A 17600-nucleotide genomic window follows, 5' to 3' on the forward strand; every position below is an offset into this window, starting at 1 on the left:
TTCGCCTGCATGTTGCTTTTCATTTTGAAAAGCGATCACGTGAATGCTTCACATTTAAGAGCTGAGCCCTCATTAAAGTCGGGTAACCATTGACTGGAACGATACTTCACTGAATGGCCGTGGACACCACAACCCCTTGTTTGCTTGAAGAATAAATCAATGATTATTTATATGCTACTATAGAAGACCTTTTGGCATCCTGCAAAGACTTTTATAACGCTTCTCTTTTTTCTGTAATGAATGGCCAATTAAATTAATTTTCAACAGCGAGCGAGTCAAACGTTGTATTTGTTTGTGTGTCTCCGTTTCAGTCAGACGAACTCAAGTGTTCTGCATTTGATTCGTGGGTCATAGATCAGCAGGTTGAAAAGGGGAAGGCCTTGTTCAAATAAATAGAAGAGAAGATCTCGGAGTCTTCAAAATAACAAACATACACTGGAGACTATTATAGACCTGGTATTAATGCATAATAACATGAATAACGCCCCGTCTGACTCTCTCATCAAATATACTAATGCTAAGTTATAAGTATTGTTTTTCTTATTATTTATGTTCCAGAGGAAATTTAAAACACAATAACGTTTATGAAGGAACACTTCTTTTGTAATATTATACAAGACTATTATTTTGTCTTTTTACTCCATTACATTTATCTCAACAATAGTTGCTAGTTACTTTGCAGTATGACGTATGATGCATGATTTTGGATGAAACTACCCAGCAGTATTTGAAGAGGACACAATTCACTCCACCTTTACCAGCTGCAGCGTTGGTGAAGCTTACACATGTAATGCATCACTAACAGCCTAATAATTCATTGATATAATAGAGCCTATATGTTCCTAAAGTGGGTCACTTTGCATTATAAGTACTTTTACTTTTGGTATAAGTACAATGCTCATGCTTTTGTAAATGTACTTAACCCATAAGGACCCACGATGACACGGGAGTCACACGTCCTTTAAGTGCTCCTTATACAGCTTCATCCTTGATTTTAACTCATGAAGTCCCGAAGTGATGCCTACTGAGCATCTTGGTGGGTCATGTGACGGGTCATGTGATTTTGTGTTCCCATAACAACCTTTCCAAGATGGCTGCTCCAGGTTGTGACAGATCTGAAGGAAATGCTGAATTTAAAAAGCTTGTTTTTCATTATTAAAGGTAAGATTCACCCATTTTAAGAATCATTATGCGTAATGAACATGTCCTTTAATGTATTGAACCTGCTGTGAGCACATTTCTTGAAGAAACTGATATAAAACAAATCAGATAAAAATCGTTGTGACACATGCGTCACATCGGGACGTTTACCTAAAAATGTAATAATAATTATGATCTGCTCAGTTAATTTGACTGATTCAATAATATTTAGCTAACATATTTTATATTGTTCAATCCAAAGGATAGAACATTTTTTGTAATTATGTAATTATTAAAACCATTTTATATTGGTTATATATTTATATTTTTTTACCATTAACGCCCAATGTGACATATATGTAACATATACAAAATGTGACACTATTTTGAAAACAATGTCAGAAATGTGTTCTGTGTGGTCTATTTAGTCTGGATTATGTCCCCCATCATTTTCCTTGAAGGAGAAATGGGTCCGGGTTTTATGGGTTAAGTAACTTTACAGAAGGCCCGGCCTGCTCCCGTGAAGGCGCCCTGGCCGTCCGCCAATCAGGGCGGAGCAGGAAGTGACGTAGGTTCGAGCGCAAGGAAGCCCCGCTACTGGCGCGCCAAATTTCAAAGGACTTCCTCCTGGGAGGAAAAGAAGGCGAATAAGCCGCAACCGACGCCTGGTTCGAACAACAAAAAACAACCGAAAGCCCGCAGAAGCAATACCGCAGGCTGGATGTCAAAGTCCGGGATCTGAATCCGCTGGTCGACGGGGCTCCGGCCGCCCGGGGATACGTTGTAAGTGACGGCTTTGACTTTCATTCTGTCCCGCAGAAGGAACCTCACGTCAGCTAGCTTAATCCGGTTTCTGACCCCGGGCGAGATAGACCTCGGGGCGCGCGAGACCCCGTTAGAAAAAACCCGTGACTCCATGCACGTAAACGTGTAACCGAGATGCCACGCGGTGGTGTGTGCCGTTCACGACGACGAAGCGAGCGTGGTCTCTGCGGGTTAACGTGTCCCGCTTTGTGTGGAGAGCCCGTGGCTTGGTGCTGCGCGCGGGGACGCGCACGGCGGCACAGTGACAGTCTGTGCTCAGGTAGCGCGTGCTTGTGATGAAATGTGTTGTTTTTGTGTGTGTGTGTGCTTTTTATGTCGTCTGACGTGTCAAGTACATCATATTTATAAATATGTTTCTCACTACAAGTGGTGCAATAAACACTTTTTTATTAATTGTTTTTCCTTTTTTTTAATTATAATTTAAAGATGTGTCTTTTCTTTTGGTTTTCTTTCAGATCAGACACACCTCTGCTGTTCCCACCTGTGAGACGGCTGATGTCAGGGCCCTGGGATTTTAATCTCTCTGACACACACAGGGGCTCAGATGACAGCTGTGTAAACTGGAAATATCAAATGCCAGAATTCAAGCTATAAAGTCACAGCTGTCAAGTTTTTTTTTTTTTTTTGGGAAGTTTTTTTCTTCGGGGGCCAGGGAGGGCGGGGGGTTTAATGTTCCCTGCACCTTTTCGATTGAGCAGCGTGCCGTCCACGTCACTGAAGCTCTTTTTAATCTCCAAATTCATCTTCTCACAGCCTCCACTCCACGTGTGTGTGTGTGTGTGTCTGTTTGAGTTTGAGCTCAAAACGGAGTGCAGACGCTCATCAGCAGCTCCTACAGCGCTCCATATCCCATATGACGCGAACACCTGCTGGTCGAAGCTGCTCCGCCCGCCTCTAGCCTTCACGCTCCCGGGATAGTTCCTCTTTGTGTTCGCCCTCTTTGGTCGAATGTCTTCAGCTTAACTCCCGTCCACTAGCGAAGACTCGTGACCCCGGCATGGATGGCAGCCTCCTGTAAGTCAGGCCTCGGCATAGAGAGGGTGTGGCCTCAGGGCGGGGGCAGGCGGGGGCTCTGCGGCGTCCGACAGTCGACCCCTCCGGTCATGCCGTCGGGGGTGCAGCCGTGCTTCCAGCTGCTCCGGATCGGCTCGGCGGCCGGCGACTCGGCGCGGGACCTGTACACGTTCCGGCCGGCGCTGAGCCGCTCCGTGTTCCGGCTGGGCCGCGCGGCGGAGCTGTGCGACGTCACGCTGGAATCCACGTCGGTGTCACGGATCCACGCCGAGCTGCACGCCGAGAGGGACGCGGACGAGGGCGCTGCCGCGGTGCTGCAGGAGGAGGGATGGAGGGTCCACGTCAAGGACAGGAGCAGTCATGGTGAGAGAAGGGGATGAGGCAGGCACACACACACACACACACACACACACACACACACACACTTCTACAGCCATAGCGGGAGAGAGCCCTCTTACAAGAAATACCAATACTTCTCTGGGAATCACACATACAGGCTTCTGCGGCCTGATGGCACCTTAACAGCCCGAGAGCCGGCTGTGGACAGGGCCCGTTTAGAGCAAGGGCCCGTTTAGAGCAAGGGCCCGTTCCTGAGAGCGAGCGAAGAGAAGTGAGGCTAATGCTGCGTCACGCGCGAATAGTCATCTAATCGTGCGTCAAATTCGCAACACTTTTGGTGTGAACGCAGCATCAGAGTCCTAAACCTGAGCCTAACAAATGAGCCGGGGCTGAAGCGCGACCATAAAGATCAAATGAAGTTCATGCGATCAGCCTCGTTCCATTCTGGTTCAAGTAGTCATGTGAGAGATTTGAGTGTGCAGACTGAGCCGCCCACTTCAGATGACGTGGATCACTGTGATTGGCGGATAGGAATCCAATCAAATAAATTTGTGTGACCATGAATAATCCAATTATGCGAAGACGGTGCCGTCGGGCCGTTCGATTGCCTCGGTGTCTCCCGGCTCCTCCATTCGAGGTTCGTTATACGCAGACCTGCAGTCGACACATGGCTTCATTCCTTCTTTTCATGTATAAAAACAAAGATCCGTGAAGGAGTTTTTGTTTGGGTTGATCATGTGACCTCCCAGCGCGTCCACGCCGCTGTGACAGTGAAAGACTGTGGAGCCAGTTCAGTGCCGGCAGAATATTTTAATACAGATAATAATTTAAAAAACTCTTCTCTCGTTGCTAGGCACCTGGGTCAACGAGGTCCGCCTCCAGACCGGCGTCCAGTGGGAGCTCTCGGACGGCGACACGCTGACCTTCGGTGGCCAGTCGGCTCCCGGGAGCCCCGAGTTCTACTTCCTCTTCCAGAAGGTCAAAGTTCGCCCGCTAGACTTTGACGCCATCACAATTCCAAAGGTAATCTTTGTTCTTTTGAGGAACAATGTCTCTTCACTCAACAGCTCAGGTTACTGGGACACATTCATCATGAAAGTGAGGACTTTCGTGGGCGTTAAACATGTTGAACAGAGTAGATGCTGTTTCCTGTGTTCTGGTGCCTTCTTACATTTATCTTTCTATACTGCATTGTGTAGCATCATCCAGAGGAAGAGGTTGGCCCTAAATCACACAGGAAAAAGCTGATTTGATGCGGCGTATTTAATAATAAGCACTTGTTGTGCGTGCATGTTTTTTGGGAGGATAACTTCATAGGAGCTTCGTAGCACAGACTCCTGATGGATATTTTTTGGGGGGCTAAAGATGCACATTTGCTTACATTTCAAGTGGCAAAAAAATTAAACCCCAACACATAAATACCCCAAATCTCACAACATTTAGAAAATCATTTGACAAAAAGAACAACCGACAATGATGTCATGAAGTCTATGTTTTTAGCTGTTTTTTTTTTATTTAATGCATCTCATAACTATCTAACACAATAATCAGGTACCTAATCTCCATAAACAGTTAGTCCCGCCCTCACAGCACAGCTGGGTCATGGCTGTACTTATGAGTCGCCCCTGTAATAACTCACTGAGCACTGAAAGAGTGTTAAAGTTGTAATGTATGTACTTGTACCACGTCTCCTAGGCGGGCACCTTCTCCTCCGACCTGCAGAACCGCATCAGGACCAACCTGGACCGCAAGGTGGCCGCCAACCTGGACCTGTCCAAGCTGTCCATCAACCGGGCCACGGTCATCCTCAACTCCATCGGCAGCCTGAGTAAGATGAAGGGCAGCGCCTGGACCTTCAAGAGGAGCCTCAGCCACGGGGGGGCCGCCTCGGACCCCGGCTCGTCCTCCTCGCCGCCGCTGGCCGCGGGCTTGTCCTCCCTGCTGCCGCCCTCCACGCCGCCGCCGTTCTCCTCCTCGTCGTCGGCGCCCTCCGCCAAGCCGACCTCCCGGAGCAGGAGGAAGTCGGCCCACACGGTGCTGCTGGAGGACGACAGCTCGGACGAGCCCAGGAGTCGGGGAGGTGAGGCGTGTGCGTGTGTGTGTGTGTGTGTGTGTGTGTGGGATTTTAAAACGTGAACCCAGGTCAGTTCACGAAGCCGCATGTTGGACATTGGCTTTTATTTAGATTGAATTACACAGAGTTCTTACGGTCATGGAAAACCTGTAAAAGTCAAGGCATTTTAAAATGGTTATTTCCAGGCCTGGAAAAGTCCTTGAATAAAATCCCAAAAGTTTAGTAAAAGTCATGTAAATGTGTTATATTCATGTGTTCATGTCGTTCATTTACGCTGAGTTTGAAATAATTAATATGCTTTTAAAAGAAAGACTCAAAATATAAGCAGGCATACATACAGGCATCTATATAAATGTTTATTCTTTTAATCAAACTATTGTCTCATTCATTTGTGTCATTTAAGGTTTACTGTATGCTTTGTATTCTCATTGTTAGTTTAAATACTACATTTACTCACTTTTTACTGTTTACACCCAGATTTCACTAAATGTTTGTCATGGACATTTGGTTTAAAGTCATGAAACCCATTGGTCAGAATGTGTCTGAACCTGATTACAGTTTTTTTTTATTACAGTTTTCACTGAAGCAATAATCTAAGGAAAAGCGCAAATGGGTAAAAACTCTATTAAATAGCTGATCACGGCTTCTCATTGCGGTGTCCAGCTCCAGCAGGCGTCTCGGAGGACGGGCCGCGGTCGAGGGGGAAGAAGCGGCGGCGGCTCTACAAGTCTGAGTCGGAGAGCTTCAGCTCCCCGCCTCCTCTGCCGCTGCAGCCCAAGAGCCGCGACGACGTCCGGCGGCCGCTGGAGGCCAAGCCCTTCCCCGTGGGCATCCGGACCATCGGCAGCTTCCACGGCGCCATGACCAACAGCCGCCTCGACCACCACCACCTCCTCCAGGCGTCGCTCCCCAGCGCCGCCGCGGCCCACAAGCAGGAGGCGCAGACGCTGCGGCGGGTCCAGACGGTGGTGCACGGCAACATCGCGGCCTTCCGGCAACAGAAGGCGCCGCACGGCCCCCCGGCGTCGCAGAGGGGCCGCAGGAGGGCTTTCTGCTCCCCGGTGTTCTCCCCTCTAGTGGTCGGAGGGGAGAACTACAGCCTGGCCTCGCCGTCGGTGAGGATCTGCACGGAGGACAGAGGCCGCGGGCAGTTCAGCAGGTTCCACCACGCCGCCAGGTAAGAGCCTCAGCGTTCACCTGTCCACTCAATCGACTCAAGTCAAATCTATTAGACATAGAGGAGAAGCCTCAAGCGACTCTCATGCACTCATCAATTGTGAGATTTTTCTCTATTTAGCTTCCATAACACGTCTGTAGATTTCTCAAAGTGTGTGTGTGTGTGTATATGTTTGTGTGTGTATATATATCTCTATATCCTGATGCTTTCTACAGAGGGTTTGTTCAGATATATCATTTATTAGTAAAACATGGAGACAATGGATTTGTATTTTCTGATTTCCGAGGTGATACAAAGAGATCCCAAATTCTCTCTTTAAAACCTTTTAACTCTAATATGTCAACAAAATGAAACTATTATTTACGTTTCTGTTCTTGAAATGTATGAAAGTGAGCTCATAATTAGGATACGGTCCGTTTTGCATATTTAAACATACTTTTCGTGTTTAAAATAATCCAAAGGAAGAAAAAAGGTACTGTTTTAATCCGTCACGTGATGACTGAAGTTAAATCCTCTCCCTCTCCTTCCAGCAGTAAGCGACGAGGTCGACCCAGGAAGCACCTCCCCCCTCCCCGGCCCTCCCTGCCCTCCCTGCCCTCCCTGCCTTCCTTGCCCTCCCCGTCCTCTTCGTCCTCCTCGTCCACCTCCTCCGCCTCTTCCTCATCCGGCTCCTCGTCGTCCTCCTCCTCCTCTTCCGGGGACGACGAGGAGGAGGAGGAGGAGGAGGACGCGGCGCCGGGCGGGGCGGTGGACCCGTGCGCGGCGCCGCGCTGCCGGCTGCCCCAGCAGGACACGGTGCAGTGGATCCAGTGCGACGTGTGCGACGCCTGGTACCACATAGACTGTCTGCACGTGGACCGCAAGAAGCTCCTGAGGGACCCCAACGCAGACTTCCACTGCGGGTGCTGCTAACACATGTGCGTTTCCTCCAGCCGCTCTCAACCTGTCATTGAAGAAAGAAAAGGTTTCCTTCGCTTTTTTTTCTTCTTCCTTTTTCTTCCAAGTTTGATTATTCGTGAGCAGTGGCGCTGAGCTCCGGTGCTAAAGCACACGGTGAGATGTTTCTGAGGAAGGCAGCGCTCGGGACGACTAACGAAACGTCTCACTTCCGCCCTCTGCGACCTTTTGTACGTGGCCACAAAGGAAACGCTTGTGCTTTCCCGCCTCGCCGCTGCAGCAGCGGATGTTCTCCAGACAATTAAACTCGGGTAAAATATGTCGGCTGACGAGAGCGGCTGGATTTGTTGCCGTGAGACGTGCGGGCTGACGGCGCTGCTGCAGCTCTGGGAGCGACTAGCAGTGACATGTCATGAAACATCATCCAGGCGGGGCTCTCTCTCTCTCTCTCTCTCTCTCTCTCACACTCACACACACGTTGAACTCTGGATTCTTCTCCTAAACTCCTTTTCTTTCTATTATTTGATATTTCTGACTCGACCCAGCTGGGTGACGAACAGTTGAAAGCCGCCTTCAGGAGCAGCTATCCGCTGGCTCACTAGTTGTGATGGAGCTAGCGCAAGACGGAGCTAGCGTAATGTGGAGCTAGCACAAGACGGAGCTAGCGTAATGTGGAGCTAGCACAAGACGGAGCTAGCGTAATGTGGAGCTAGCGTAAGGTGGAGCTAGCGTAAGGTGGAGCTAGCGTAAGGTGGAGCTAGCGTAAGGTGGAGCTAGCACAAGACGGAGCTAGCGTAAGGTGGAGCTAGCATAACATCGGTGTTCTGAATATAGTTCGTCTGCTGGCGTCGTGGAGAAAAGACGTCCACCAGTTTTCACTTCGATCAGACCACTGTGTGTTTTGTTGTTTTTCGAAGTGAGAGAAAATGTAGAAAACTTGATTCTTGAGCAATAAAATAAGGAAAACAAATATTTTTTAAATATGTATATTTTTTAACTTTGTAATAGCAGAATTAAGACTAATGATTTGTTCCAGCCCAATGACACAGTGGCTTCTCATGATTAACTTAATAAATGTAGTGTTACTCGTCAAAAGGTTCCAGCTCACTTGATATTTTGAGGTTTTGACGATCAACAAAAATGCGTATTAGTTAATACTTTTAAGGCTTCACCTCTTCACTGCAGTAATACAATAACAACCTCTCATACGGATTTGAAGGACCTGTCGGTTCCTCGAATGTAAAAGGAAAAATAAGTTTGATGTTTCATCCACCATAGAAAGTGTTGCGTATTGTCTTCTGTCTCTCCGATGGAGCTCTGAAGATATTGAAATATCTGTTCATGTCTCCAGAGCTTCACCACAAAGGATGCAGCGGCTGGAGCTGCTCGTTGAGCGAGAACAGGGATGTTTGTCCCCCGACGGCAGTCACCTGAGAAACGCAGCTGAGAGTGATGCTTTTTAATTGGCAAAGGAGGGAGAACGGGAAGTGATGACAAACTCTCCGGGGCAGAACAAAAAAAGAAAGCAAAAAGGGTGTGAACACCTGTGTGATGTTGAAAATGGAGGAAAAGCAGCGTGACTCCATCGTTGAAATGAAAAAGCAGCGTGAGAGAAGCTCCTTGTTTGTTTGAACCTGGACTCTTGTGCCTAACGGGGACCACAATGCTCTGAGGAGAACACTGCACATCTTCATATCGATACGGAGTCCAGGCTACGCTCTCTGCTTCCAACAAACAACCTGATATCGCTTTTCCTCTGTCTCTGTCAAAAGGACCAGTTCTGAGACCTTTCAGAGACCAGCACATAGGACAATAGGGTCCAGGTTGAAGTGTCCCGCGCTGCCTTTTAACTTTAATAATCATCATCATCATCATCATCCTCATCATCCTCATCCTCCTCGCGCTGTCAATGCTTTGTTGGTTTGGTCGGGTTGTACAGAATTCAAGCCAATTGTCATCTCTGAGATGCCATCAGCATCAGAGCTGTTGTCGGGCAAGAAATAAAGAATATGACAAAGAAACCGTCTCCTTGTTGTCTGTCTGCTTCATCTTCACACGGCTCTGATCTAGAACACACTTCCTCTGGTCCACGTTCTGCTGGCGCACGCGGCTCGAGTCGTGATTGATGAAACGACAACATTAGACATTTACATTTTGTTTTATTCTTTGGCCTTTTGTGTCGTCTCTTTAAGAGAGGGGGGGGGAGGGGCAAAACCAAACGTTGTGTGATCCCAGACAGAGATGTGATCTATCTGGATCTTGTTGTTGTCTTTGGAGCATCACAGCAGAGTGGGACTCGACAAGCAAAGGGAACAGCCGCATAATTGAAGCTTCATTATCTCACATTCAGAATGGATTTGTCTTATCTGCTCTCTGTGCGTGAAGTGACGCTGTGCTCCCAGAACACACACACACACACACACACACACACACACACACACACACACACACACACACACACACACACACACACACACACACACACACACGGGGCGTCTGCTGCTGTTCTACCTGTCGACAGTGAGACGCTGTGAGGGAAAAGAGGCTCGGCGACACATGTACATGAAAGATTCTCCTTAACGATGACGAGATCTCACTGAACGGTTCCGTATGTTATTTACTGCTCTGATGATTCCATAAACTATTCACGTTTCATCCACGCGTTTTATTTTTGGATGATTTATTTGTATATTTCTTCTATACAGTTTATTTTGCTTTATATGTATTTCTAAATGAGTGATATTTCTACAAGCTCCAGCTTGAATAGTGTTATCCAAATAAGATCATTACAAGTCTGTCCTCTCATAAGAGAGAAGGCAGAAGTCCCAGCATGCAGTTCACTGCTAGTCTTACAACGTTAAAGGGCTCCTGGGTGTGTTTTGGACTGTGATGCTGCTGAATGAAGGAAAGATGGAGGTACAGAGTTGTACAAGATGCAGTGTCTCATTTTAGAGCCCCACACACAGGTTATGAAATCTGCCCATACATCATGCAGCACATTATCTCTCAGGACACCATTACACTCTGATCCACCAGCTGCCTTGACCTGCAGAAGGAGAAGGAGACAATTACGGTTGTCCGAACTGTTTCCATAGCAACATTCCTCCGTCTTTATTTTAAAATGTCTTTTTTGGGGGCATGTGGGGGTGCATTCGAGATCGGAGCTCCATTCTGTAATAACAGCCGGCACCTTCTTTCCCCTAATGATACATGGACTGAGACAGACAGGGTGTGTGTGTGTGTGTGTGTGTGTGTGTGTGTGTGTGTGTGTGTGTGTGTGTGTGTGTGTGTGTGTGTGTGTGTGTGTGTGTGTGTGTGTGTGTGCGTGTTACACGTGAAGGCGTTTCCATGCTGGTAAAAGGGAGAGGATCACATTGAGATGAAAGCACAGCTGAAAACTGTAACTGCCAACCCTCCTCATCCAGCAGCTCTCTGGCCCGACACACACACACACACACACACACACTCAGGGTCATTTCCCCTCTACCTGTCATCAGTGCTCTGCAGCTAGCCGTGTAATGTGGGTGATCTGAGAATATGCCGTTACCCTGATGGGAGAGAGCTCCATCAGTGTTCCTGGACAGCAGTGATCCCCAGAGGGAGGAGAGTGGTGCTCTTTTCTCCAGGTATCCATCAAGGCTGAACAAAAGTGAAAAAAGAGAAATTGTTACAACATTTTACACAAAGAAACCTACAAAATATTATATTGGTATTAAACAAGACACTAATAATCTAAATGTAGCATTTTGGTTCATTTTTGTCAACCTTGTAAAACCACATACGACCAAAGAATAACGGACATGTACTGTTAATCTGACACTACTGGTGTGTTAAATCCAGAAAAAAACACCACTTGTTCTTGATTTCCTGAACAAAAGCTGACAACAAAGAAAATGTTACGATGTGAAGCTCTAGAAGTGCAGCAGTCGTTTAGTTGTGCATTTACATAAAGCTGGTGGACTCAGGAGATTAGTAAAAAATTGTATTTTGTCCATTCTTTATTTTGTTACTGTCTCTCGGTGGTGACCAAAATATCCTGACTTTCATTAGGCTGGGTTGCACCAACAAAGATCAATTTGAATCAGAAATTGGTCAAATTGGTAAACCAGGTTTAAATGAGGAACTCTACATTTAAAAACTAATCTCTGTTCAAGTTCAAACCGAAGCATAAGTCTGTGTGATGCGCGCTTGAATAACTAAAGGCCTGCTGACCTGGTACGGAGGCACAGAGCGGCTTCTTTCTGTTCCTCAACTCCATGTTTCATTGTGTGTGAGCGCGCTAAAAAGCAGCTAGTTAGCTTAGCGAGAAGCCAGAATGTCTCTTCTGAGGAACACTAGATGGCAGAGTTAATGACGCAGTATGGACCACAAATAGAAGACAAAACAACAGCACAGCAAGAGATAAAGAGACTTGAAATGCAGCAGCAGAACCATAACACCCCGTGAGTTGGAGCCTGGCGCTTAACTTCCTTCATTTGGCTCAACCCGCCTGAAAAAGGCAGCCATTTTGAAAGCTAAACCTCCTCACGTGTACGTTTAAAGTTAACGCTGGACCACAGCTGCAACAGCATGGAGTCAAATCTAGCTTTGGAGTAAAAAGTAAACGGATGTTTGAACTGAATCTTTCTTAAAAGGGGTTGCAGGGATGAGTCGGCATTTTTACACTTCCGGTTCCCTCGTCCCAAAGTCACCGTGAATCAGGTCTGTGGACAACACTAGATTAAGAGACTTCATCGTTTTGTCCTTCCATATATTTGATGTGTCTTATAAAAAGATAAATGAGACGGCATCACGCCCAGTAGTGCGCCTTTAGCTGCGTGGTCATGTCATGTGACGCGTAGTTCCTTTATAGCCTTTTTACTTGTGGTTGTATTCACGCTACCTGAATCATAAAAGTGAGGTTCATTTGTGAAGATTATGTCGCTGAGCAAAACGTGTGAATATTTGTTTGCCACAAAGTGGATTTTCAATAATTAAAAACCCGATGAAGGGAACCGGTGTGAGGCTCACATTCCAGGGACGTCCTTCCAAAACACATCATCATCACTGCAGCGCTCTCTTTTATTTTATTAAAGATTGGTGCAACATTATTGGAATCAGCCTCCACAAAAATAAAAAGTGTTCCTCCGCGTCGGCCTGTAGCTGCTGTTCCCCCGTGGCCCAGCAGGGGGCAGTGTCTGCCTGGCGCAGGACGTCCACAGAGTGCGTCCAGAGCCACTCCCTGCACATCACACCCAGAGGAGATCATGAGTTCCTGTTATCATCCTCAATGAACGCAGCTTTGCTGCTCTGGATTGTGAGAGGCCGACGATATGAGCGGGTTTTAATGGAGCAGGGAGCGCAACTGACTGGCAGGTTCCTCTTTGTCACCTGTATGTTTTCATCTGAGTGTGTGTGTGTGTGTGTGTGTGTGTGTGTGTGTGTGTGTGTGTGCGCGTGTGTGTGTGTGTGTGTGTGTGTGTGTGTGTGTGTCTATGCTCTCCACTGGCTGAGCCCAAACAGGAGCAGAGGAGCAGCTGCTGATCCGTCCCCAGTAGCTTCTAACATTTTGCTCTCCTCTCCTCCCTTCCTGTCTCCTTTCATCTTCTCTCCTTGCATTGTCTCATCTCCCCTCTGTCTCTCCTCTTTCCTCACCTCCTAGTCCCTCTCTTCGTTTCCTCCCCTCTCCTTGCTCATCCGGTCTTTCATCCTCTCCTCCCTCCTCTCCTCTCCTTGCTCATCCTGTCTTCCATCCTCCCCTCTCTCCTCTCATCCTGTCTTCCATCCTCCCCTCTCTCCTCTCATCCTGTCTTCCCTCCTCTCCTCACTCATCCTGTCTTCCCTCCTCTCCTCGCTCATCCTGTCTTCCCTCCTCTCCTCTCCTTGCTCATCGTGTCTTCCATCCTCTCCTCTCCTCTCCTCTTCTCGCTCATCCTGTCCTCCATCCTCTCCTCTGCTTGCTCATCACGTCTTCCATTGTCTCCTTTCCTCTCCTCATCCTGTCTTCCATCCTCTCCTCTCTCCTCTCCTCATCCTGTCTTCCATCCTCTCCTCTCTCCTCTCCTGTCCTCATCCTGTCTTCCATCCTCTCCTCTCTCCTCTCCTCTCCTCATCCTGTCTTCCATCCTCTCCTCTCTCCTCTCCTCATCCTGTCTTCCATCCTCTCCTCTCTCCTCTCCTCATCCTGTCTTCCATCCTCTCCTCTCTCCTCTCCTCATCCTGTCTTCCATCCTCTCCTCTCTCCTCTCCTCTCCTCATCCTGTCTTCCATCCTCTCCTCTCTCCTCTCCTCTCCTCATCCTGTCTTCCATCCTCTCCTCTCTCCTCTCCTCATCCTGTCTTCCATCCTCTCCTCTCTCCTCTCCTCATCCTGTCTTCCATCCTCTCCTCTCTCCTCTCCTCTCCTCATCCTGTCTTCTATCCTCTCCTCTCTCCTCTCCTCTCCTCATCCTGTCTTCTATCCTCTCCTCTCCTCTCCTCATCCTGTCTTCTATCCTCTCCTCTCTCCTCTCCTCTCCTCATCCTGTCCTCCATCCTCTCCTCTCCTGGTTTTCCTTCTCATTAAAGATCTCCTTTGAGAAAAGATGACAATAGAGAGAGTAAAATAATCTGTTGTGATCTTTCCTCTCTTTTCCTTATTTGTTTACTTTCTCCGCTCCTCCCCTTTTGTCTCTTTCAGGCTGCACTCATTAGTTCAGCTCAATTCATTATACAAATAATAAGATCAATAAATCAATAAAAAAAATAGTTTTCTCACTCCTCACTTCATCTTATCATTTTCCCCCTCGCTCTTGTCATCTCTTTATTTCCTCCTTATTCTCCTCTCTTCTCCTCTTTGTTTCCTCTCTCCTCCTCCCCTTTTTGCCTTTTGTCATCTCCCTGTTACCTCATCCTCTCACCTCCTTGTTCCTTTTCTCCTATCTCCTCTTGTTCCTCTCCTTTCATCATCCCTCTTCCTCTCTCCCACTCCATTTAGATATTTACTCTCCTACATTGCCTTTTCTGCTCATCTTTTCTATTCTCCTTTACCTTCCTCGCTCCAAATTTCAACCAAGGACATTCTTCTTTCTCCTTTACGACCCCCCCCCCCCCCCTCCCTCTCCCCCCTCCTCTTTTCCCCTCCGTCTCTCACTCTTTTTTCCCTCCAGTTCACAGGAAATGAGATTCTGGCTTATTGGCTTATTTCCACCTGTCCCCAGTTTGACCTTTGCATCTCTCTCTCTATCACACACACACACACACACACACGCTCAAGTCACCTTTCCCCCGACACACTCACACTCGGGACCCACTATATACAAAAAGCAACACACACACACACACACACACGCTCAAGTCACCTTTCCCCCGACACACTCACACTCGGGACCCACTATATACAAAAAGCAACACACACACACACACACACACACACACACACACACACACACACACACTCGAACACGCTCCACTTCATTCCTACATTGTTTCACCTCACAAATCACTCTAAATTGGCCGCAGCCAGAAGAACACACAACCTCTCTAAACTGTTTAATAACGTCATTAATCATTCGGCTTTGACTCGGCGTCTCCACCGCCGCCGCTATAAGTGGCCTGGAAGTGGGTTACGGTTTTGAAGGGGACCCCAAGCTATGACGGGGGCCCCCCAAAAAGCTGTGGATTAATCGCTCTTCCATCTGGTGCAACGCGTCTCATAGCCGACTCTGAGAGGAGCGAGAACCTCATTCCACATATTGCAGGTTGTAAATGAGTCTGCAGGCATGAAAAGTACAGTTCAGTCCCGTGTGGAGAAAGAAAAAGATTAACAACAGAGGGCATTAAATAAAGATTTCCACCATTTGACAAAACATGATTAATGCGGTAGAATATAGTTAAACAAATTATGTTTCTTTTTAAGTCAAAGTGGGTCACATATCACATTTTATATACCAATTATATGAATCCAGCTGTGGTTTCATATACAGCAAGTTCATAACATATTTTACATTGGCTGCTTTTTTTGGCAGTATAGTGTGCAAATACATCTACACATCTTAACTATGTGCAACATGTCAAACACAAACGTAATCAGGGAGGACATACGTTTCTGGTCAAACGTAATTGAGAGAGTTTTAGTTCTGGGGGAACGTCATTTTTAGGAGACAGAGTTGAGCAGTATGGGTCCCTGTGAGGGACAAGCCACTCCTTTTGTCATGTTCAGTTGGTTGCTTACCTTAAAGATGTATGTTAAAGACCAGCAGTGGATTAACTTTATACAAAAGCAATAAGCGCTTTTGATGTTTTCCAGTTCAGTTGTTCTTACTCAGAGAAAAGTCCAGTCTGTGTTGCTTGAACTAGAGCATGAAGTCTGGTTGAATGAGGTGGAGATGAAGGACAGCTGACAGGTGTCAGAGAGAGAGGATCTGATCTGTTGAACTTCATCACTAGAATGGTTGTTCTCATGTAGGTAGATCCAAAGAGAACCAACATCTTCTGAGCATCCTCATGTGAGGAAAGTTCACTTTGAGAGAAGAGTGAAGATCCAGAAGTGATCCTGACTTAAAGTGCTCTGCCATAGTGGATCAGACCGCAGGTCAGGATCGGCGGCGGCTCTGCACGATTAATGTTTAATCTGGACGTGGAGACTGCAGCTGGGAGTGGACCGCCTGTGAGAGCTTTGAAAGCAGGCGAGTCCACAAGTTACACAAAGCATTTTAAATTATAATAACCAGAAATTAATGCTGTCGGGGGGCAAGGTACTAACACTATATAATACAATAACACTTCTAAAACAATGTTAGCCCTTAAAACGTCCAGTGTCCCCAAGACACCCACTAAGACTTTGTACAGTTTGTTAAGACACAAAAATAAGCTCAGGATGCGAACAATGTAATCGCACCATACTCTAGCTGCTGAATCCAAAAGACTGTCCAGAGGAAAAGGAGGGAAGTTCTAAGCTGTCTTGAAATACAAAGTCCTTTTTTACTTGAAGAACGTATGGTTTTAACAGCTATAATTTAGCTTCTTCTAATGTGTGTCTGGTGGTGATTCTGAAAATGATATTTTCCATTAAGAAGATATTAAAACTGAATCTAAGATGTTTGCGTGGTGGTTGTCGATCTGGTCTCACTTCAGCTCCGTCCTCCTCAGAGTGCTCAGCCCGTAGCGTCTGCCTGGGAGGTAAAGCCCAGACAGAGCTGCCAAAGCTGCCTTCAGGACCTGGGGGAGGCGTCAGTCAGACACGCGGCGGAGGCCACGCTGGGGAAGAGCTGCCGTTACACATGAAGTAATTAAACTCACATCACTGACAGTGTAACCACAGCGTGTTTCCATCAGCACAGCAGGCTTGTTAGCATGATGAACTGGATGCACCATGAATGAATGAGGCCGGTCCCGACCGTAAAGCTCTGGAACGCAGACACTACTGGAGGGAGGGGGGTGGGTCCAGAGAACAGCGACCTTTCGGCCAGGAGGCGTTCATTCCCCGAGTGAAACAGAAGTCAATGTCGATGTTTTGGTCACGTAACTTACGTACTTCAGTAACGGCACTTCCGTGGTTCATTTTTTACGTAAAAGATGATCTTTTTCTAAACCCAACTAAGTGCTTTTGTTGCCTCAACCTAGCGGAATTTCCTGTGAAGACAGAACTTTATTTTGAAAAGACTTGATGCATGTAACAAACGGAAATCGACACGTGTTGCTGGCCCTCGTAGGAAAATACAAGAAAAGTGGAAGGGTAACTTTTCGTAGGATAAGTCTTGGAACATGAGCTGTACGGCACCCTCAACGGAGTCCAGCAATGATGTTGACGTAGCTACGTAGCTAGCTAGCTAAAGCGATGCACTTGTGTGGCCTTGTTGCCATTCTAATCAACGGGGGACAAAAAAACACTTACCTCGACATTCGGTTGTCGAAAAACTAAATCAGAGTTTGATTGTGTTTGAATGTTGACGTGCAGTCAGAAGACGAACAAAGGCAAGTCCATTTAGCAGTCACCAAATACAACACAGTGCCAACTTTGACTGCGCAGTGTTACATTGTTTTAAAAGCACTTTATATTTCTCATCTGCTGAAAAGCAGCGGTTTTGGACATAAAGGTTTCCGCCCGACAGAGATGCGTTGGAGGGAGGCGCTATAAGCATTACTGAGTTGGCGACTTTTGGAGCTAGTGCTGCTA

General features: G+C 47.0%; 1 protein-coding gene across 1 annotated transcript; it reads left to right on the forward strand.

The window, feature by feature from the left end:
• Positions 1–3068: 3068 nt before the first annotated feature.
• On the forward strand, positions 3069–7481 carry tcf19l (transcription factor 19 (SC1), like; the record flags this gene model as incomplete). Its single annotated transcript, XM_079231743.1, has 5 exons — positions 3069–3342; positions 4172–4341; positions 5014–5398; positions 6056–6569; positions 7103–7481. 5 exons carry the CDS (start codon positions 3069–3071, stop codon positions 7479–7481), a joined length of 1722 nt encoding a protein of 573 aa, XP_079087869.1.
• Positions 7482–17600: the final 10119 nt, after the last annotated feature.

This window comes from Taurulus bubalis (genome assembly GCF_910589615.1).
Source record: "Taurulus bubalis genome assembly, chromosome: 16".
NCBI lineage: Eukaryota > Metazoa > Chordata > Actinopteri > Perciformes > Cottidae > Taurulus > Taurulus bubalis.